The sequence below is a fragment of the Carassius carassius genome, chromosome 15, assembly GCF_963082965.1.
Source record: "Carassius carassius chromosome 15, fCarCar2.1, whole genome shotgun sequence".
NCBI classification, from domain to species: Eukaryota; Metazoa; Chordata; class Actinopteri; order Cypriniformes; family Cyprinidae; genus Carassius; species Carassius carassius.
The window spans coordinates 23,991,518-24,014,926 of NC_081769.1; the positions used below are offsets into that span (position 1 = coordinate 23,991,518).

Consider the following 23,409-nt stretch of genomic DNA (forward strand, 5'->3'; position numbering starts at 1 on the left):
TTACACAGGGCCTTCTCCTCAGCTCAGACATAGAAGGATGAACACCTGTACATTTAGAGCATTCATTTATTTATTTTCACAATTCTACCATGCACCACATCTCACAATTTCCAAATCTATTTGTCAGGCATATGGAAGCTGAAGTCTGTGGCCAGCAAATTCTATACAAATCATAATACACTTCAGTCTGTGTCTAAATGATCTTAGTAAGGAAGAACAGCTCCATCACTCTTAAAAAGGAATGCAGTAAATGCGCTCAGAGCCCATGAGAGACTGCTAAACCCATCTCCATGCCATGGCTAAAAAAACACAACAAGGCCCCTTGTTTCAATCAGTGATGATTTACTACTTATTTCTTTCAAACTTAAATGATTTACCTGCAGACAAAAGCGAGTCTAAGTCACTGATAAAGCACTGAGATTTGATGCTATCCAGCTAAATCTCACTGCTGCACTTCAGCACAACAGGAACACAACATGGCTGTTGGGAATTAAGCATTTCGTATAAAGTGGTTTGCTCAACAGAGTAGAGAAAATAGAGATGAAAAACATAGCCACTAAATTTAATTTCAGCTTAATCCTGCTGGGCCACACACACTCAGAACGTTTGCTGAGATTGTGTGAAAGCATTCTGGCAGAGCCTGAACCTTGATGATCACAAAGATAATATTTTGCCCGCATGCCTACTGTGCCACGGGCCTCTGCGTTAAAGGTCATGCTGAGAATCCCTTCCAAACACAGCTGTTCAGCCAAAGACTTAAATATGTGCACACACACACACACACACACACACACACACACACACACACACACACACACACACACTCTGGATTTCTATTCCAGACAGGTTTACCCACATAATCAGGTTTAAAGTGAAACATTATCCACATTTACAGACCATTCTTTCTCATATGCAAAGAGTGAATATCGCAAACTAACACCTCGTGTATAAAATTTTGCATAGTTTTCATCCTAAAATTATGTGTATACACAGACTGCAGTTTTAAGTTTTAAGGTTTATAAAACTGCATACAAGCCAGAACCTGCACAAATTTCACTTTATAATTCCCAGTTAGTAAAAGATAGTTTGTAAAACTTAAAATAAATCTTTTACAATCTTTTGTAACATAATAAATTAATTTACTGCCAATTTAATGCATACTTGCATAATAAAATAATATATCTTTTTTTTTATTAAAAAAATTTACTGAACCCAAACTTTTGAATGGTAGTATATTATTTTATTATATATTATTTTATTCTGTATGTTTTTTTTTTACTATTTTAAGCATAAACTATTAAAATGTATGTAAATAATACACTTTATGTAAATGTATCACTTTGCATTTTTTATATATTTATACTGGAAACAAAATAGATACTAATTAGGTAGATAATTTTAAAACTTAAAAAAACCCAGTTTGAAATCAGAATATAACTACAAGATCATTATAAAAAAATGAAACCTGCACAGCTTACTGTTTTCGTAACAGTTTTACAACTAAACACTTCTAAAACACAACCATATTTTTCATAATGTCAGAAATGCCCCATATCATTACCATCAGGTCAGGGTTAAGTGGTACAGGCAATAAATTTGATTCATGGTGAACATGCAGCTCTTCAGTATTCTTCTCCAGCACACAGAGGCTCCAACGGGGCTCATGGGGCTTCAAAGGCTGCTCCTTCTGTTAAAAAAATACTTCAAAGATCATTCCTCAATATCAAGCAACATTCCCCTACATCTCCTGTCCTAACATGGCTTTGTAAAGGTGCCCAGAGATGGCCCATGTTAACATAGAAATAACTGGAACACCATCACCACTAGAGCTCTGTGAAAAGTGATGAGCTCTAATGAAATAATTTGACATGGGAATTGAGCCGGGGCACACAGAGGGGCTACAGAAGACTGTCTGTCCTGGGAGAAGATGGAAAACAAAGACAACCCCCCACAAACTACTTCGACACCACAACACAAAGCCTGAGAAGTGAGAAACAAAATCTATTCCTGAATTAACAACATCACGAAAGAAGCAAAACATCCCCCTGTCAGAATAATCCCAGCATTCACTACCTAAAATGTTGCTTTTTTGGAGGCATGTTTCTTTAAATGGTGTTGTAGACTCTTTACCCAAATTAAAGGACTCAAAGAGCATCTGTGTGCACTATCTGCTCTAGTTCTTCTTGTTAAAGCCATTGTGGGGCAGAAAAGTGGCCTGATGGGGATTAGTGTCATTATTCTTCATCTCTTGAGTCTGCTTTTACACAAAAAGGCTTGATGGGGAAACAGAACACCTGTGGGCTGTTAAACTTACAGTCTGAAAGCCTGAACCTCAATGAAAGCTAAAGAATTTTCATGATTTTCCTTTGTCTTCTTTTCACATTTTATTTCAAACTAGCATAGCTATTCTGCACAAATGCTCTTTATCTCTATTCTCAATATGCAGTAAAATAAAGACAAACTACATATTGCTTTCACTGACCTCAAAAAGTACTGGAGAGTGCCATATCCCAATAAAGTGTTGGGTGTGGTTTCTTCTAAAACTCTTCAACTTTAGAACTGAGAGACATTTAGAACTGTTCCTGTACCTCAAAGAGCAGAAAATGGTGCTAGCAATGTCAATTCTCTCCATGTGATGCATATTTTTGACTCTTGAGTGTGGACCACCTTTGAGGTATGGATGCTAATTGGGTTTAATTCCCAATTAAAGTATAAACTAATGGTCTAACATATTATGCCTTCAATGCAATCTAAGATAAATTAATGCATAAATGTATTTTAACCTTCATTCAACAAGCGAATGTTACTTTTTAGGATTTCTCCTGAAGCATTGAGCCTCTGAAATCTAAAATTATAGTTTATTAAAAATCACCAGGACTGTAATCATTTGTTCAGTCGGCAACCTATAATCATTCATTTTCCGCCAACTCTGCAATTTTGGGGAAAAGTGATGCTTTTCCCTGTAGTTTCATGTCCACCCCTTTATTATAGAATCATGGCGATATTCAGCCAGCTGGAGGAAAATCAGACACTTGGGTTTTTGAGTTCTGCTTTAAATACAGCCATGTTTGGCACTATGCTCTTATGACAACCACTGTCAAACCAGGCCACACCAGTGCCTAAAGCAACCGAGAGAACTTTGACCAAGACCCTGGTTCTTAAATTTTAATGGTGTTTGCCAGTGCAGAACTTGTCACTATGTTCTAGGTGGTTGCAATGCTGTTGCTAGTTTGTTGCTGCTTCTAGCTGGTTGATATTCTGGTCGCTAGATACTGTTTGTGTCCCTCTTTCAATGTAAGATAATTAGTTTTCACATACGTCCTACATCAACCGCCCGGAACTAGACATGTGCCGGTATTCGGTAATGCGATATATCACGGTAATTAATATGCACAATATTGTTATCGTAGGCACTTCTAAATACCGTGAATAATTATATATTACAAATTATTCAGAATTTGGAATGCATTTTAAGAATACTATTCCATTCATCTGATCAAAATGCACAACACTGCTGTATGCTGCTTGAAAGAGTCGTATGCGCACTGATGTAAACAAGCACGCATGAGAAGCACATGGGGGAACACGTGAGAGACGTGCTAAATGAAAGGACATTCACTCTCTGAAAGCAGATGGCGCTAAACTGCAAAAAAAATAGCAGCCTTTACTCTGGAAACCCCATAAATAAGCAGCTGCACTACTTTCTAAAACGTATTTAAATAGCCATTCAAATTTGTGAATTGGTAATAGTGTTAATCACAGCCAAATAATTAAATATTTAGACTTAATAGGCTATTTATTTTCAGACTTTTTTTTTTTTTTAAATCTGGACTACAACATGCCCTAGAGTTTTGATTCTTTATTGTTAATTCACACTTTTCATTAGGGCTTCATTAGTTAACATTAGTTAATTCATTAGTTAACATAAACTGCCAATGAAAAATTCTTCAGAACATTCATTAATCTTAGGTATTCCAATATTTAATAACACGTTGTTAAAATCGAAAGTTGCAATTGTGTTATTTAATGAACTGACATGAACTAAGACTTGTATTTTTTGACAAAGATTAATAACTTCTGTAGCAAATGTAGCTATCGCTCATTGTGAATGTTAATGCATTAATTAAGGTTAACTAATGAGGTCTTGTTGTAAAGTAATACCTATGGGTCTTTATATTTCTTTTGTACTTGAATCTGTGTAAAACATTTAACTTTATATATTTTTCTGTATTGCTTTATTGTATTTTAATGTTCAGTTATTTTTGTTATAAAAAGGTTATTTAACCTGTTATTCTGTATTATGACCCCTTTTTGAAACTAAATTCCAATACTGTGATAATACCGTATACTGTGATAAAAGCATGAGCAATTAATCGCAACAGGAAAATTTTATACCTGCATATCTCTACCCGGAACAGCTTCTGCCTAGGACAGTTAGTGAAAGAGAGTTAAAAGTGTTTAGAAATGTTAATATTTTTTGTACAAAATGCATCGATTTTGTACAGGAGGCCTTTATTCACCCCCCGGAGCCATGTGAGGAATGTTTTATTATGGATGGATGCACTTTGGAATGTTGAAAAAAAAAATTATATAAACACCCATCCAATGCCATTGTCACACTTGGAAGAGCAAGAATAGTTTTTTTTTTTAATAGAATTCCAATTTGATTTGTCTGAAAGAAGAAAGTCATAGATACATAGGATGCATTGAGGGTGATTAAAATATGGGCTAATTTTCATTTTTGGGTGAACTAACCCTTTAAAGGGGTCATGAACTGAGAAACCAAAATTATCTTGATCTTTTAACATGTAAGAGGTCATTGTACTATAAAAACATTCTGTAAGTTTTAAAACTTAAAACTTTCTTGTTAGTCTAAAAATAGCTTATATTGAAGTCAGTCTGCCAAAACAACAGGTTGTGGATTGTACCACACTATGATGTAATAGTGTGGCTAAACACTGCCTCCACAGAAGAAGATCAATGGCTGCTTCTACATCACTGCCTGTAGAAAATGCAGGTGTCCTCAGAAACCAAACGATAAAGATGGCTCAGAAGACAACAAGACACTGTGCAGTGCCAAGCTGTGGAAAAACATTCTTTGCATTGCCTTCCTTCTGATCCCAATATTAGGAAAGAGTGGATGAACTTTATTTTTATATATTAATATCCAGACCATGTCAGTAAGAACTTGGTCCTTTGTTCACTTAGTTTTACCGCATATTCATTTACAAACAAGGTGCAATTCAACATGGGATTTTTAGAAATATTGAAACTGAAAGATGATGCTGGGCCGACAATACTGGATCTGACAGAAGTCGCAACACACATGTGAGTAACTGTTTTTATTATGTCGTCACTATTGCTTTATCTGTTAAACAGATCATTTGATATGAGTACTTATGCTTTTTTAACCTTAATCACTGCAGTGTCCATCTGTGAAGGATGTACGCTGTCAAACATACACAATTCACAACACAACCAATCATAGCAGTGGGTGTTTACTTCAAAGTCTACAATCTGACATGCCTATTCAAGCAGAGCGTTCTGATGAGGGGGCTCAAAAAAGCGTCATCATCTGGTTGCCGGGAGGAGGTGGAGTCTCCTGTGCAGTGGTGCTGTTTTGTTCCTCAAAGCGAGAGAAGAAGGTGTTCAGCTCGTTCAGCAGGGAGATGGTGCTGTCACAAGTCCGCAGTAGGGGCTTGTAGTCCATAATGGTCTGTATCCCCTGCCACAGGCTTCGAGTGTCTCTGCAGTCATTGAATTGATGGGCTATCCTCCTGGAGTACTGTCTCTTAGCCTCTCTGATGCTGCGGGATAGGTTGACCCTAGCTGTCCTCATGCTCACCTCATCTCCAGCTCTGAAGGCAGCATTCCAAGCCTTCAGGAGTTTGTAGACCTCCCCTGTCATCCACAGCTTCTGGATGGCCCGGACAGTGATGGTCTTTTGTGATTGTAAAATCATCAATACACTTGGTGATGTAGGCAGTGACAGTCTCAGAGTACTCTTGGAGGTCTATGGTGTTTATTGTATGTGTCAGCCTGCTTAAACATATTCCAGTCAGTGGTGTCAAAACAGTCTTGAAGAGCCTCTGACGAACCTTCCGGCCACACTTGTATTTGTTTGTGAACTGGTTTGGCGACTTTAACAAGCGGTCTGTATGTAGGCATTAGCATGACAGTGATGTGGTCTGAGGCACCAAGGTAGGGAAGGGCCTTGTAAGCTCCTCTCTTGGTGGTGTAAACAAAGTCTAGAGTGTTGTTATCATGTGTTGGAAAATCACTGTTAGTGTATTTTAGGGGACACACTCTTTAAGTCTGCACGGAGTTTAAAACTCTAAAAATTTGATTTTACCAACATCGAGCAGAAACTCACGACTGTATGCGTGCTTAAAGACAGGTAGACGCAATAAAGACATACAAAAACACTGCAACTCACAAGACAATAAACACGAAAGCACCGTTCTGATGGGATAGAGAGAACCCCTGCGTGTGGATGCGCTGCCATCTTGAAACCAAACAGAACTCAAATAAACCAAACTGACATCTTCGAAGACTATTGAAGACAAATGCACAAGATCGTGAACCATTCTAAGCATCAGTGAGCTGACTGAGCCATCAAGCAGTGGGGCTGGTTATAGGCTGAATTACATCACCGCATGGCTCAGTGTGGAGCAGGATATGTGGGGAAAGAACTGATGAGGCGTGCAGTCAGCGATTCGGTTCAGGTCTCTGCCACTGGAGTCGTCGCTCAGAGCCCACAAATCTAGAGGCATGCGCTTCACCCCACATTCCTGCAATGCAATGGCTCAGCTATGCTTTCCATCTGTGCCCTGTGGAAGGAAACGAGTGCTGTGTGGGAGGGGTACAGTGGGTTTACTATACCTGTCTGTGATAGCCTTCATAAATTCTTCCAGAAGCTCATCATAGGCCGGTCCACGTATTCTTTTATGCCTCAGACCAATGTACAGAGGGTCCTTTAGGAGCTCCTGAGACAGGGAAAGAGAAAAGAAAAGTTTTTCACTTCTATAATTCCAGGCATCAAGTAGAAACAATAGCATGACATGACTATTCATCATATTACTTTAACCAGTGGGGGGAAAAACTAGAAACAAAAATACAATTCCATCAAAACTCAAAAGCAAATGTTTATTATGTGAACAATTCCTCTTTAATTAGATAGCATATGGCAATCTGGTCTTTAATTGAATATCATATGGTAATCTGGTCTATAATTAGATTGCATATGGTAATCTGGTTACCCCACAGCTATATAAACCTCTCACAGTTGTTTGTCCCTGTAAGCGTATGTTTAAAAGACAGACTGAGAACAAGAGAAAGAGAAATGCACGAAAGCATAAAAGAAAACAGAAAGAGGCCAACATGTGAAGAAAAAGAACTGCACTGTATTTTCAATTTGGAAGTCTAGTAGCTGTCACTCTAGTACAGATCTGCAGACTTCACACTGAGAGACACTAAAATTATAGGAAAACAGAAGAGAAGTAGAGAGAGAATGTGAGCGACGAGCGTCATATAAAATTCTGCACGCCCCATCACTGTCTGTTTGCCAGTCAAGCAGAAAAGAAAACGGATTAACAGAGCACCTGCATCACTCTCAGCAGTACTGATGTGTGGTGCAACAAGTCTGGAAGTTTTTCCACATGTTTTGATCACGGTGAATGAGGAAGTGCTTTCATCAGAACTCATTCCCACATGGCACACAAAATTTCAGGCATAATCTTTTCTGACGATCTGTTCTTAGTATTAAAGCTTCTTTTATCTGATAGAACTAGTGAAAGAGAAAAAATAGTAGTTGCTGTGTGGGATTGAAAAAGCAGTAAGTTAAAATGAAGTCTTAAAGTCTTTAAAGTCAGCATGGAATGAAAATTTACCCTAATTTTAAAGTGTGCACAGTTTTTTTTTTTGATAGTGATGTATAGCACAATACAAATAAGAAATATATATGGCGCTACTTTCGTTTCATCTTTCAAAATGTATTGTATCAAGTATTAATTATCATAAGTAAAGTCAAGGAATAAAAAGGGATAATTGGATGCTGATTGATCTAAGTAAATAAATAAATACATTTGTGACGAGTGGGGCGGGGCCGAGGGATGTGGGAACACGAGCGAGGCCGGTGGAGTGATTGGGAAATCCGCGACACCTGCGACCCACCACCGGTCTCGAGTCCCACAGAGGAGATGGAAGGATATAAAACTGGAGCGACGACAGTGAAGGACGAGAGAGGACCAGGCCTGGGCTTTATTTTATGTTTTGGTTTTATTTTGTGTGCATCAGTCGTCCGTGAGGGGCTGATGCGCTGTTTTGTTTTTTCTCCATTCTGTCACCGATGGAGTTTCGGTTCCTTGCCGCTGTCGCCTCTGGCTTGCTTAGTTGGGGTCACTTCATCTACAGCGATATCGTTGACTTGATTGCAAATAAATGCACAGACTCTATTTAACTGAACAGAGATGACATAACTGAATCCAATGATGAACTGCCTTTAACTATCATTTTTGCATTATTGACACTGTTTTCCTAATGAATGTTGTTCAGTTGCTTTGACGCAATGTATTTTGTTTAAAGCGCTATATAAATAAAGGTGACTGTGACTTTGACTTTGTGTTTATTTTGAATTATTAAAGTTTCATTTTGATTGTCCACCGGTTCCCGCCTCCTTCTTCCCGTTGATTATTAAGGTTTAATTCATTACAACATTTTAAACCCATTAATTTCTTTTCTTTTATGTAATTAACATTCATCCATTTTAAAGTGATAGTTCTCCCATAAAAGATTCTAGTAAGTTTCTAGTACTTTCTTCTATATATATATATTTATTTATTTATTTATTTATAGAACAATAGCACAATAGAACAAAATGTGTGGCATTAAACAATACAAAATCATGATATGACATTTAGCAACTATGCTGGCATGCTGGCTGAAAAAAACACATGCAGGAAGAGTGAAACTGAATAAAGGGATATTTTTCTTCCAGTACTACTTTGGATTTCTATTCCAGACTTTTACACAGCAATTGAGCTCATAAATGTGCCCTTAAAAGGGAGGACTGTCTGGTTTCAGGCGACAAGCAAATTCATCAGTGTGGGAGACGAAACGGAGAGTGCAGTCTGAGATATGAGACGGTAACTGCAGGCAGATTTATTGTGTGTTCATAATGCACTTTTAAGTGCACACTCAGTGGGAGGGGATATACTTCCAGAGGGTCTGGTTTGTTGTGATTTTGTTTTTTAATCTCAAGACAGCTCCTATAAAAGGAGCTTCTCTGAACCTCCCAGGAACCCAAACAAACATTAAACTGCCACACCTCCTCAGAAATGGATCATGACATGTTGTCCCATCAATGGGGCAGAGCCAAAACAAGCCCTTTCCTAACTGTATTTATAGGATGATCATAGACTGCACCAGAAAAAAAAAAAAACCTATACATTATTGGTCATAGCTGTGATTTTGAAAATATTGTTTTACTTTTACTTAGCAAGGATGCATTACATTATTTTCCATTTTACCAAAAAAAAAAAAATCAATCAATCAATTTTAAATACCATGAATAAAAAACTAGTAACAAATAAAAATATTATTTAATTATTTTTGAAGGATCATGTTACATTGAAGAAAGGAGTAAAGATTGCTGAAAAATCAGCTTTGCCATCAAAAAAATAACTTGCATTTTAAAATCTATTACAATAGAAAACATTTTTTGTTTGTTTTAAATAATATTTGATAATATTTCACAATACAGATTTTTAATTTAAATAAATGTAAACATTTTACTGACTCCCAACCCTAAGCTTAACCTTTAAGTCTGATCGGTTGATGAAAATGTAGTTCTGGGACTACTGTAACAAGGATCAGTTTAATATTTTCCATATTAAATTTCCTATCAGCATCCTTAATCTTTTCACCATTTGATGAAAACCAGATGTTGACATTATAAAAAGCCCTGTAATAAATGTAATATCTGAAATTCTAATACATCAGACTAAGATATTATCTAAAATAACAGATATACCTCGACAGAAAATTAGATGTATGTGAAATGATCCACCTGAGATAATTCATGCAAAAACAGGACAAAATCTGATCCTAGATCTGCACAACTACTAAGAAGTTCTTTTGTGTCACTAGGTGATGAGAGGAAGCCTTTTTCTCTCAGGGATTAATAGTGGGTTTTGGTGAACTGTGCTTTGTCTGTGTGAACTGTGTGTATGTAGTCTTTCAGGTGAGATTAAGGCACCGGAACAGTCAGGGTCTGTTAGCCACAGAGTCAGAGAAGAATGAGAAAATGAGTGTCAGAGAGAATAAGAGAGAGCAATATAGAGAAGTCTTTTTTCCTTGGCCACCCACAACCAAAACAGACAGAACTTTGTTTTCAGTTACATCATTTGGTTTCCTTTCAGTAGGTGAAATGTATGCATGTGGATGAGGTCACATGGGGTGATAGCGATAGTAAGTGTCCCTGCAGTCAATCAACAGAAGCAGCATCTAAAAGTTGTATAAAAGACATCATCAGGGTTCATAATCCTCTTTTACAGCAGAGACACATGTCAGTGATCATAATCTGTTGTCTGTAGTGTATACAGAAGCTCAGAGATCTCCATGCAACCCAGCACTGTTTAGACAAGGCACAATACTCCAGCAACACTCACAGGAGGTGTTTACATAGAGAAACATCAAAAAAGGAAATTCGAAGATAGTGTTTACATTGGGTTTGATTGCAGTCTAAAGTATAAATGTCTGTTTTGGCTGTTTTTGTTTGTACAATCTGGTTCTACATCGCAGCTACTAAATCACTGAACTTGGCAAAAAAAAAAAAACACTCATAAGAGTAAAATATTTTATGATAACAACTATAATATAATATAATAATATAATATATGATTAATTTCTCAAAAGAAATAAGATTTATTGTCAAATATAATAATGTTTTCTTATTTTCTTAATTTGTAATGTTTTCTTTCTTAATTTCACTTAGAATTATACTATGTACTTATACTTTTTATACACACATACACACAAACTAATATATAAAATATAAATTTCTCGAAAAGATCATAAGTCAAATCTATTAATAATAATAACAATAATAATGATGATGATTTTGGTGATGACTTTCTAAATAAAAATATTTACTAATACTATAGTTATATTAATTTGGGATTCCCTTTCAAGGGAACTTTGAACTGTGTCCTCTAGGGGGCACTATGTGGAACACCTCGTCGTTACCCATGTCTGAAGCATACATTGAAAAAACACCAGCGAGTTGGCAGGCGACAGCCTCTGACGTCACTACCGGCGCGACTATAAACAGGCAACGGGAGAACACGTCATTCTCTTCTTCGTCTTCATTGACTGCTCTGTTTGAAGCGTGCATCTGAATGAACTGGTAAGAGCGATCTTTCTCTGTCTATCATGGCGACTACTAGCAAGCGTTTAGACGTGCATCCGTGTCTGCGTTATTTGACACCCGATGACACACATGATCTTTGCATCATTTGTTTGGGTGAAGAGCACTCATGCGATGTCTTTGAGGAGGCAATCTGCATGCATTGTGAGCGTTTTTTCAATGAAAAAGCTCTGCTCTCGTTCATCTCTTTTTCCGAGGAAAAGTCTTCAGGTGAGTCTTCCATTTCTCCCTGATCTCCATACTGAGATAAAAAAGAAATTAAATAGCCTGTTTTATTCTCGCATCCATCGGTTTCGGCATAAGAGTTGTGCGAAAACAGCTATGAGAGGATTCCCCCTGTAGAAAGAGCTTTCTTTCTGCGGGGGAGTTGGGAGTTCACCTGATCGAGAAGTTCAGGGAGACAAACGCGCTCTCCGCTGTTTTCAGATTCTTCGTTCCACGAAGGTCCAGGTCTGAGACCAAACAACATAGGGGTCCTGGCCTGTCTCGATCTGAGGATCAAAGACAGGCACCTGCAGGCAAGGGTAAGAGGAATCTTGGGTCAAAAAGGGGGTAAGCAGAACCTAAGGGATGTGATCCAGACGAGGCAGCGTTCTCGTCTGAATCAGAGAGATACAGAGGTATCTACTCATTCCCTTTAGAGATTTTTAACTTCTGCTTTTATCCTCCCCTGGTAAGTGTGCACGCAAGACACTTTCTGAAATCCTGTACGGTAAGGGTTACACGCTCTGCCTCGTTCCCTTTCAGCCAGTGTGTATTTGTTTATACACTTCAAGCATCGCTTCCCTCAACATGAGGGGCTATTTGGGCGATTCTCGTGGTAGTTTAGCAGCTCTCCCCTTTTCCAAGAAGGGTCGCCTATCAGCGCGCTACTCTGAATTCGGAGTTCTCCTCTCATATGAGACTGAATTCTCTTTTTTTTACTAATAGCGCTAGCGCTTCAGCATTATTTCCACAGATCGAGTTGATGACTCTCAAACATACTGTTTTGAGATGCACCATTCCATCTATGAGCTGCTCTATCAGTGTGCCACGAGAGCCCCTCCTTAGAACAGTATTTGAAAATCCATGCTATGGTAAGTGTGCACGTGAAGTCTTTGCACACTTACTAAAATCCACACTGTGGTAATTTCGCACACTAGTATTCTGTGTTCTTTCTCAAATCCTATATGGCTTCGCGCGGTTGCTTCGTGCCCTTTCTTGAGTTGGTAAAAGCCCCGTTCATCTTGGGCACCACTCCACCTATGTATTCTCGGATACCTAGCTAAACAGGGTGTTGCTACTAGGGATCTGTTGAGACAGCTCCTTCAGCAAGCTTATGAGAAAGCAAGCGGTAGCCCGTGTGACAGGCAAGACTTAGTATAAAATGCTAGGTTCTTAGCCATATCCCTTTAAAGGAATCTTTCCTGATTTCAAGCCTTCAGCTCTACCCCGGGCCGAGGCCCTAACAATTAAGTTGGGTATGTAGCTGAGGCCTTTGGCCATAAGGGGTACTGTCACAGACAGCCATCTAAATGTCCCAGGGGCAACTCCCATGGAAATGGTAGAGTTGGTACTTAGTGTTCGCCATGATTCTGGCCTGCACTCCCCTCAGCATGGTGGCATGGGTATACTGTTCCCCATAGCGCCCCCTAGAGGACGCAGTTCGAAGTTCCCTTGAAAGGGAACATCTCAGGTTACGAATGTAACCATGGTTCCCTGAGTAGGGAACGAGACACTGCATCCTCTAACTCCCTCCCATGCTTCGGACGCAAGCTTCAGATGAAGAAGTGAATGACTCGTTCTCCCAGTGCCTGTTTATAGTCGTGCCAGTAGTGACGTCAGAGGCTGTCGCCGGCCAACTCGCTGGTGTTTTTTCAATGTATGCTTCAGACACGGGTCACGATGAAGTGTTCCCAATAGCGCCCCCTAGAGGACGCAGTGTCTCGTTCCCTACTCAGGGAACCATGGTTACATTCGTAACTTGAGACATTTTATATAATGTTTTAATATTTTTATGGTTAAAATTTGTATTCTTTCATAATAAAATACATAATAATAAATATATAAAACAATATTTTTGGAGTATCTGTTTCAGTATATGTTTAAACTATTAAAATCTTATATAATATTGAAATTAAAATAAAATATTAATTACAAATTGTATACAAAATAATGTATTTATTTACAAAGGGTTGCAAATAACAGCTGAGAATATTTACGCTGAGATGCAAATAGTATATGACAGGAAATCCAGTTTGCTGACACTAAACAATTAGCACACTTAAACTCTTCACAAAAGGCCTGCACAAAGTACCTCAATGTTATTTGCACATCTTGAACTTTCTCTAGCAGCCAGACCACAGACAGCGTTCTTTACGGATTAGAGTTTAACAAAACACCCATAAATTATGTATGCTGATCATGGATCAGATCTCTCACTGTCTGTATTGACTGTGTTTGGAGATTCAAACTGATCCAGATTCAGTCATCCAACTCCTTCTGAGGGTCTGAAAGACAGGAGACAGCCTGACCCCAGTCAGCAGGCGTCTTGCTCCTTTAGAAATAACAGTAGACTTAATCCTTTAATAACACTCATTTAATCATCCTATAAAACGCACACACACACAGCTGTGGGGGTATAAGCAGTGAATTCATCAATCAATAGATCTGTCATCTCTTCAGAATATCCTGAAAAAGAGGTCTTAATTACCTCTGAATTTATCCAAAGTCGGCTAAATGGTACAGCAGAAGAAGTCTTTCAATTTTAGACTTGTAGAGGGACGCAAGACTAAACAGCGAGCCATGCATGCGGGTATGAAACGTGTATGCATTTCTGTCTGTCTACGTTGAGATCATTTTAATAACAAAAAACAGAGACTTTTACCGCGAACACGTGCATGCAAAATTTACCCAGACATGAGATAAACAAATAAATAGTTTTACCAAAACAACTTATAAATAAATGAAATAACTTTTTTTTCTTCATTCTTCCAGCTGAATACACTTGATGCAGACACAGACAGGGGGCAGAATCTAGAGAGTCAACTCATTAAAGTGTTTTGATGCCTGAGGATATGTTGAATAGCTGACTGGCCACTCAGAATTTAGCATTGCAGTAGTAGACACATGTGGAGCTGGCCTGCTGGATACTGAAGCAGAAGGGAATGGGAAAACTGACTCAGAGCAGTTACACAACAGTGTTAATGTGCTCTTACTCTCTTACTCATTTATGAGCTTTTGTACAGACTTACAAGAGTGTGAAGCTGTCTGATGAGTTGAGGAACTTCAAATTTTAGTCTAAAAGCAGAATATGCTGATATTGAATATGCTGATATTGTATTAAATTATTATCAATTATTATTGGTTTTTAAATATTAATAATGGTTCTTCATATTATCATTAATGATGAAAGCAGTTTTAGCTGCTTCATATTTTTTTGAGAACTATGATTTCTTTTCAGGAATCTTTGTTGAATATAAAGTTCAAATGAAAAGTGGATTAATGTCTTTACCCCAATCTTTTGAATGGTAGTGTATCACAATTTCCACAATAAAGAAATGAATACATTAATAAAGTAATTAATAATCAAATAAAAATAAATCATTAAAAAATAATAAGAAAAATATAAATATGAAAAAATAAATAAATTTTTTTTGAAAAATAAAAAATAAAATAAAAATAATAAGCAGCACAAACTGCTTTCAAGATTGATAATATATGGAAATGTTTCTTGAGCACCATATCAGTATATTAAAAATTATTTCTAAAGGATCATGTGACAGGCAGTAGTAACTGCTGCTGAAAAAGTAATAAATTAATTTCCTTAATATATTAAAATATGACTTTTATTGTATTTTCTATCAAATAAATGCAGCTTTGCTGAGAATAAAATACTTTAAAAAAAATGTAAACATTAAAAAAAATAAACGTTTTTCCACCATAACTTTGCGTGTATAATAAATTTGATTAAATTTACCCTGTTGAACTGAAAGCTTTAAAATGCTGAAGTTAAAAAGTGCATGTCCATTTCATTCTTTTAAAAACTACAGTTCTGTAAGAAAATCTGTATGCACTATAAACAAATATTTGTTTATACAGCTATAACTTAATAGAATGAAAAGTGTTTCTAAAACACAAAAGTTTTGAAAGTCACAGACTGATTCTCAGTCTTTTCCTCTCTCACTTCTCTTCCTCTCTCCCTCCATCTGAAATTTGGCATCTATGATGGCATGGCTAAGCCACTGCTCTGGCACGGAAGGAAGTGCCAGGTGTCCACTGGCAAAAAGCCTTGGTAGATGAGGCAGTGGTTTTCTATTTATGCAGTGCCACACCCTTGGCCCTGTTAAGACTTACATAGGCTTTACGCTCACTAAATTTACCTCTGAACTCACAGAGCTATTCATATCCTTCAGTTACTGCAGCAGTCACCTCTGTCCTTCTGCTACAGCATTGCAAGCTGCGACCGTTGAAAACAAACAAGCTGGTGGATTAGAGTCGTAAGAGAGGATGTGGCTGCCAGAGATGGGACCAAGTCACACATGTGCAAGTCTCAAGTAAGTCTCAAGTCTTAACCTTCAAGTCTCAAGTAAGTCCCAAGTATTTTTTTCTTGGGCAAGTCAAGTCAAGAGTTATGTCAAGTCAAGTCAAGTCAAGTCCTGTATTAAGTCAAGTCAAGTCCAAGTCAAGTCACCTTATTATTGTAATTTTACCTGCAGAATCTGATCTTAATAAAGTTAAAAGACAAGATATAAGTAACTGTCAGTAAATTAAAATAATTTGGATTTGCATTGTAAATACTCATGTTCAGTAAACATGGAATCAAACAAAATTGTAACTTCATAAAATTATTTATTTTTCACTTCTGCCAACAGTGTTTGAAATGTTTTACATTTTCAACATTGAGTCCATAAAACAAATAACAGCTAAACATCCAACAGACTCCTCTCTGAACACCTCTCTCTCTTTCTCTCTCTCTCTCTCTCTCTCTCTCTCTAACACGACATTCAGCCAAGTATGGTGACCCATACTCAGAATTCGTGCTCTGCATTTAACCCATCCAAAGTGCACACACACGGAGCAGTGAACACACACACTGTGAACACACACCCGGAGCAGTGGGCAGCCATTTATGCTGCGGCGCCCGGGGAGCAGTTGGGGGTTCGATGCCTTGCTCAAGGGCTCCTCAGTCGTGGTATTGAGGGTGGAGAGAGCACTGTACATGCACTCCCCCCACCCACAATTCCTGCCGGCCCAAAACTCGAACTCACAACCCTTCGATTGCAAGTCTGACTCTCTAACCATTAGGCCACAACTTCCCCTCAAACACAGTTTACATACAACATTACACTTTCTTACATTTCTCCTCTCTCTCTCTCAAGTTCAAGTTCAAGTTGCTTTATTGGCATGACATTTGAGTTACAGTATTGCCAAAGCATTTAGATACAGAATAAAATATAAAATATGATTACAATAAAATACAATACAATAAAAATAGCAGCAGATAATATTTCTAATAATAATAATAGTAATTATATACAATTAAGAATATCAAATAAAACAGTTGAATACAATAAATGATCCCTTTCGTATGGTGTGTATGGTGTATAAATATTTAGCAGCTAGTATGACTGCCGTCTCATTCTCTCCAAGTATATAGAGTAGTTTCTCTGAGTCATTTAGAGACAAGAATGAACGATTCAAAGCTTCAAACTGTGGGAAGAATGTTTCTCTTGTAGTGCTGAATTTGGGACAGACAAGAAGGAAGTGTTTCTCATCCTCTGTTTGATTCAGCTCACAGTGTTTGCACAGTCTCTCTTCTCTCGGTAGCCAGGATCTTTTATGTCTACCAATCTCTATTTCCAAATCATGATCACTGGGTCGATATTTTGAAAGGATTTGTCTTTCTTTTAATTGCTTGAGTGATAATTAATTTGCCAGTTTTGTGGTTCTGTTTAGGGCCGAATAACACTGGAGTTTGGTTTGGAGCTCAAATTCATTTTTTCATTTTTCATCTTAATTATACTTCAGATTTTTGTCAATTAGTTTCTGAATGTTGGGGTTGTGATTGGAGTCAGACTCAGATTGGGTTTCCTTCATCAGGTGAAGCACGAGTGTGTTTCTCTCTCTCTCTCTCTCTCACACACACACACACACACACACACACACACACACACTCTCTCTCTCTCTCTCTCTCTCTCTCTCTCTCTCTCTCTCAGAGTATATCCGTAAGTCATTACCTCTATTACAAGGTATTGCACTTGCAAAATATAAGATTCGAGAGAGTCTTGTCTGCAAGCCGAGCACGATGTGGCCTATCCCACCATGTATGCGCCACCGGTATGCGCGCTCATAATGGAAGCAACGCGGTCGCGACGCACACGCGGTCGCCACGCACACGCGGTGCGACACGCTCGTTTTTTTCCAATCGCGTCCGCACCGTATCGAGTTAAAAACATCTCAACTTTTCAGAGAGCCGCAAGCGCACCGCGGGTCATGTGACAAGAACCAATCAATCAGCTTCATCCTTTCCCGTAACAACGTTGAAAGCTCAGCCAAGATGAAGGAACAGCTTATCATAGCTGTATATGGATTGCCATTTTGAAATAAATTTAGTACCAGAGCTACTGCAAACGATTTTTAGTGCTGCAAATCCATTTATCCTTTGCTCTTCATGGAGAGAGCGCGTCATGGTTGCTTAGCAACGGCAGGCGCCTCAGGGGCGCAACTGCCCGAGCGCTTTGGAAACAAGGAGAAAGCGGCGCGCCTTTCCACGCGTTTTTAGGCGCGAATTATTGACGACAAAAGCGATGACCCTTGGTACCCCTCAAGCTGAGATGTTGATGTGATATCTGATCTAAGTGGGCGTGGTGTGCGTAAGGTAGAGAGGGCATGACTGATGATAGTGTCCTGGTCCAGTCATGACAACGCGATTCTCAGCCTGCGCTCCAGCTGAGTAATCAATTTTATTTTTAAAAATAATTTATATGTTTTATATTCAAACTGAAAACATGATGTGATTAACACTCAAGTCATTCAAGTCATCCTGTCTCAAGTCAAGTCAAGTCCCGAGTCTTTAACTTCCAAGTCCGAGTCAAGTCTCAAGTATTTTATTTTTTGTCAAGTCAAGTCACAAGTCATAAAAATAGTGACTCGAGTCGACTCGAGTCCAAGTCACCAAGTCACAAGTCCCCATGTCTGGTGGCTGCTAAGAATAGTTAAGTCCCTCTTTGACTATGTCAGAGTTAGCGAGATGGCAAGCGTGTGTCAGCAGTCATGGTCTGGTTGGCTGTAGTGCCACAGGTCAGCCTACCTCATTGTCTGTCCCAACGTCCAGCATAACAGGAAGGCACTGCTGAGGCGGCATTCCACCACAGGCGGTGTAGAGGGCCAATTTACCCACAGGGATGCCCATGCCATAGCAGCCCAGATCCCCCAGGCCCAGAATCCTCTCTCCATCTGTCACCACTACAGCCTAGCGGAAAATACAACCAAAAGTACAAAAGTTATTAAGACAGGAATTCATTACAGGCTATTAATTGTTTTAAAAGATACAGTATATTTTAGCATCAAATCGGTATATTAAAATGACTGGAGGGATGATGCTGAAATTCCTGCTTGCCATCAGATGAATAAATGACATTTAAACAATCTTTTTTTTAAATAGAAACCTGTAAAAACTAAAGAAAACTACAAAGTGCACTGGCTGAATTTATGCACTTTATTATCAAATCACTTCCTTCATTATATTTTTATTTTTTTGTTTTGGATTAAACACATTTATATTTGATTGACTGGGCTGACTTGTGAGTCTGCCCTCCAGCAAGAACAGATTTTCTTTGTTTATAATCACATTTTCACATATTCACAATAAACTAACAAAATTAAAATAACAGCTTGAGCTGTGTAATTCAATCGCATTACCAGACACAATTGATCCCAACAACAACATGTTTTTTTTTTTTCTTTAACAATGTGATGCAGATGCAGAAGGTGTTTAAAATTTTTACTGCTTAATTTCATGCCACCCGGTACATCATTACCTTAATAACTTTTAAATGCCTAACGAGCAGACCAATATGACTTTTTGGCACTGTTTTCACAGTGTGACTGAATCAATGTCTTTGGAACTGGTTAAACCCTGGAGAGTGTTAATTCATCTGACAGTCAAGAGTTCTGGTACATTGTGTAATAGTACAGGGTGGTGTAGTTGTGAGTGGGCAAAACTCACACGAATGTCCTTCTCTGGCCAGCTCTGAAGTAGTGTGGAGATGTGGGAGCGGTCATGAATTGTAATAAATAGGCCCCTAGAAGAGAGAAAAACAGAGTAAATTGATAAAACATGGTCAACTGAATTGATTCTGCTTTGTGGCCAAGTCACAAGTGCTTCCATTCATTATATATGGAATTAAATTATCAAAACAAAATGGTGGACATCTAAAATGAGGAGGCAGAGTGAGTATTTTTAAGTCATTAAGCAAATAAATTCATGTTCCAGCTGCATTTGGATCAATTCATGCTTGAAGTTCTGCTTCAGGTAAAAGTATTGATATTCACAAAGCTTTTACTATTAGTACTGGGCGATATACATATTTAAACGGTAAACCGTTTCGATTTAGCCTACGCACACAGCATCAATTTAAACATAAAATAAAATAAATAATACAGCCAAGTGGCTTAGCAACATAGACAACATCTGAATTAAAGGACATTCCTGTTATCTGCATACACTTCTGACTAATGGTTAGAGAACTATTAATAAGACACAACTAATTCTTTAACTGGGCAAATACACCAACTATAAACAGCCAATAACAGAAGCAAGTGAAGACGAATGTAAAGAAGGGAAAATACTATAGCAGGCAAAGCAAGATCACTGTTCACCATGCAAAAAAAAAAAAAAATTGGGGAAAATAAAAATCCTAAATACTGAATTGAGAGTTTATATTACATTATTCATTTAGCTGACGCTTTTATCCAAAGCGACTTACAATTGCTATATACGGTATGTCAGAGGTCGCACGCCTCTGGAGCAACTGGGGTTAAGTGTCTTGCTCAGGGACACATTAGTGTCTCACAGTCGAACCCAGGTCTCTCACACCAAAGGCATGTGTCTTATCCACTGCGCCATCAACATCCCTTATATGAATATATCTCTAAGGGAAACTGACTGCATGTCTTCAGAAAAGTTTATATGGTATTTTCTTTTCATCTTACCTCCATGTAATGCATAAGTATTTAAAAGTGCATCGCACCTTTGTTTATAGCAATTATTTAGGAAACGATTTAACGCTGCTGTTCCATAAGCACCACCTGCTGACAGAGAATGAATTTGCGTTCTCATCTGCTGTTTCTGTTTCATGCAGATGTTTTATGCTGCATAATTTCACAAAGCTAAGGTCTGTGCATTCTGTTTATTTTATGTCTGTCTATTTTTTAAATTACAGTTTCTCCTGTCATGTGACACAACTTTGTGTCCCCCACTTTCAGTAACTGAAATAAAGCTGAAATAAAACAAAATCAAACTTGTTTCTTTGGCAACAAACTGAAACAAAAAAAATCATGAAGTTAAGTTGAACATAAGTTGAAGTACTAAATTACTAAGGGCCCTATCATACACCCGGCGCAATGCGACGCAAGCATGCAATGCATTTGCACCCATTTGTGCGCCCATGGGCGTGCTGGTCTAAAAAAAAGAGGTGTGTTCAGATGCATTGCTGGTGCATTGCTATTTTAAGGAGCTGAAAATAGACTGCACCATAGACCAGCTCAAACCTGGTCGAAAGTCTAAAGCCAATGGTGCAATATTTTTTTGTTATTTAAAGGTACAATTTGTAAGATATTTGCAGTTAAATATCAAAAAAAAAAAAACACTAGGCTAATGTTATATATTTTGTCCAGCCGATTACTAATAATATCTCTAATGTTTCCAACTACTTGTAAATCATGAGAAAATTGGAGAAAATTCAGCCATGGCGTGAGCGCATCTCGCTCTTAAAGGGAATGGGAGATGACACTCTGGTTGGTTAATTGAACGTTACGCCCATAACTTATTAAGAGAATAGGGACAACCCATTTCCAAAAATGCACCCAGGTGCATGGACCGTTTTGCTGTCGTTAAAATAGCAAAAGTGGATTTGGACATGCCCGGAGTGTACCTGCGCCGTGCGCTTTTCACTTTGCATTTAGATCATTAAAATAGGGCCCTAAAACTGAAATAAAAATGTATTAAACCTAAACAGTAAAAAAAAAAAACTAATAAAAAGTTCAACAAAATTACCAAAACTTGAAAAATGAACATTAAAAATATGAATAAACAATATAATATAATATAACATATATATATATATATATATATATACACATACACACACATGCACAGTGAAAACGCATTGAAACTAAATGAAAATCCCTCTAGATCTTTATATTTTGCTGTTATTGTGTTGTTATAGAAAAAGTTGATTATATATTATCTCATTCATTTCACATGATTGCTTTGCTTTATTTCTCTACTCTCAATTATTTTCACATCATAGATTTTTGAGATAGCCTCAAAGAAAACAGCCCTGAATAAAAATAAAATAATAAAAGCAGGTAAAAAAATAACATAGATGACAGAATGCAATAATCAAGAACTCAGATAATTGTTCTTTTGAGCATCCAAAACTTTATAATCAGTATCCTCAGTTTTGCAGTGAACAAGAATGAATCAATTCTTATGAACCTCCCAGTGAAGCATTCTATCTTCCCCACATGTGCTAATAATAAGGAGGTTTTCATGCCCATCCATAACCTTCTGACCATAAACAAATCAACAGCTTCATTCCAAGAGCTACCGAAAAAAAAAATTCTCAAATGCAGATCCCGTGACCACTTGTGATTAAGTTTGGAGTGTAGAATCAATGATTTTGTCACTACACTTTGCACTAAAAATGCAAAAAGAAAGAAAGAAAGAACAAACTACTTTCACCCAAAAGTCTTTATTGGTTGAGCATGGCTACACTGGCCTACCAATCACACCATTAGTGTTTATTAAGTCTGGAAAATCTGGTTTGTTGAAGGTGGCAGGTATCATGTTTAAGTAGAGGTTATACTGTACTTCACCAATTGATGTAGATGAACAAATGCTGACACTGAGATTTTCTGATCCATACATACTCAGTGCAAGATTTGCTCAGATGTGGCATGTGTTTGAACAGTTTTAAGTGTGGTTTATGAAAAGTGTTAGATCTTGGTGTGTGGCGTCTCTTGTTGAATAACGCTTGTAGGGAAAACAGGTGTGAGCAGTTATAAATTACTGGATGAATAAATATGCAAATAACAATATTGTTTTAAATAGACACTAGTGTCAGAAGATGCAGTAGCTAAAATCAAATGCACTTCACAGTGTCATTTCACATGTTCTTGGACTTGCAAAGATTCTCTCTATCGTTCAAACTCTTGACCGCTCTTTTTCTCTACAGTTTTTATTTTCTGGTCTCATCAGATCCACTGAACATAGTTGGATCAGCAGGACTCCTGGGACATCCTTCATCTTGAACTCAAAGGTATCTTGGGGACATACACCTACTGTAGATCTTTCTTCCTTCCACCCACGGCTTCATGGAAAACTTCCAATCTCTCAGTCAGAGTTCACAGAATCCATAAAAAACAAATCATTCTTACATCTGGAAGAATCTTGAAATTAGACTTCACCAGGTGGACTAGATAAGAGTCCAAGAATCCTGCCTAAAGAAGACACAAATGGAGACCATCTTTTGACAGGAAGAACTCAGTCAATGACAGGAAATCTAAAGATTGGTATGAAGCATATGACTCCAGGAATAAAGTTTAGACATCCTTTTAGGCATCAGCAAGATGTTGCTAAATTCCAGTGCAGCGGAAAGGCAAATAAGAGTTCTTCCTCAGTAGCTGACCCACGGTCAAATGAGAAGCACACGCCTGGGAGCAGGGATCAAGCTCGAAACACAAACATGATTCACATCGGATGCTCCTCTGACACAGAA

The 23,409-nt window shown here is 37.9% G+C and overlaps 1 protein-coding gene across 1 annotated transcript in view; it reads right to left on the reverse strand.

Moving 5' to 3' along the window:
* Positions 1-23,409, reverse strand: part of LOC132158640 (NADP-dependent malic enzyme-like) — a 119,257-nt gene that overhangs the window by 10,677 nt on the left and 85,171 nt on the right. Inside the window, exons 4-6 of the mRNA XM_059568135.1 lie at positions 19,635-19,710; positions 18,717-18,878; positions 6,883-6,986 (exon numbers count right to left, since the gene is read on the reverse strand). Of these exons, the coding sequence (XP_059424118.1) occupies positions 6,883-6,986; positions 18,717-18,878; positions 19,635-19,710 (342 nt within the window). The remainder of the gene's footprint in view (positions 1-6,882; positions 6,987-18,716; positions 18,879-19,634; positions 19,711-23,409) is intronic.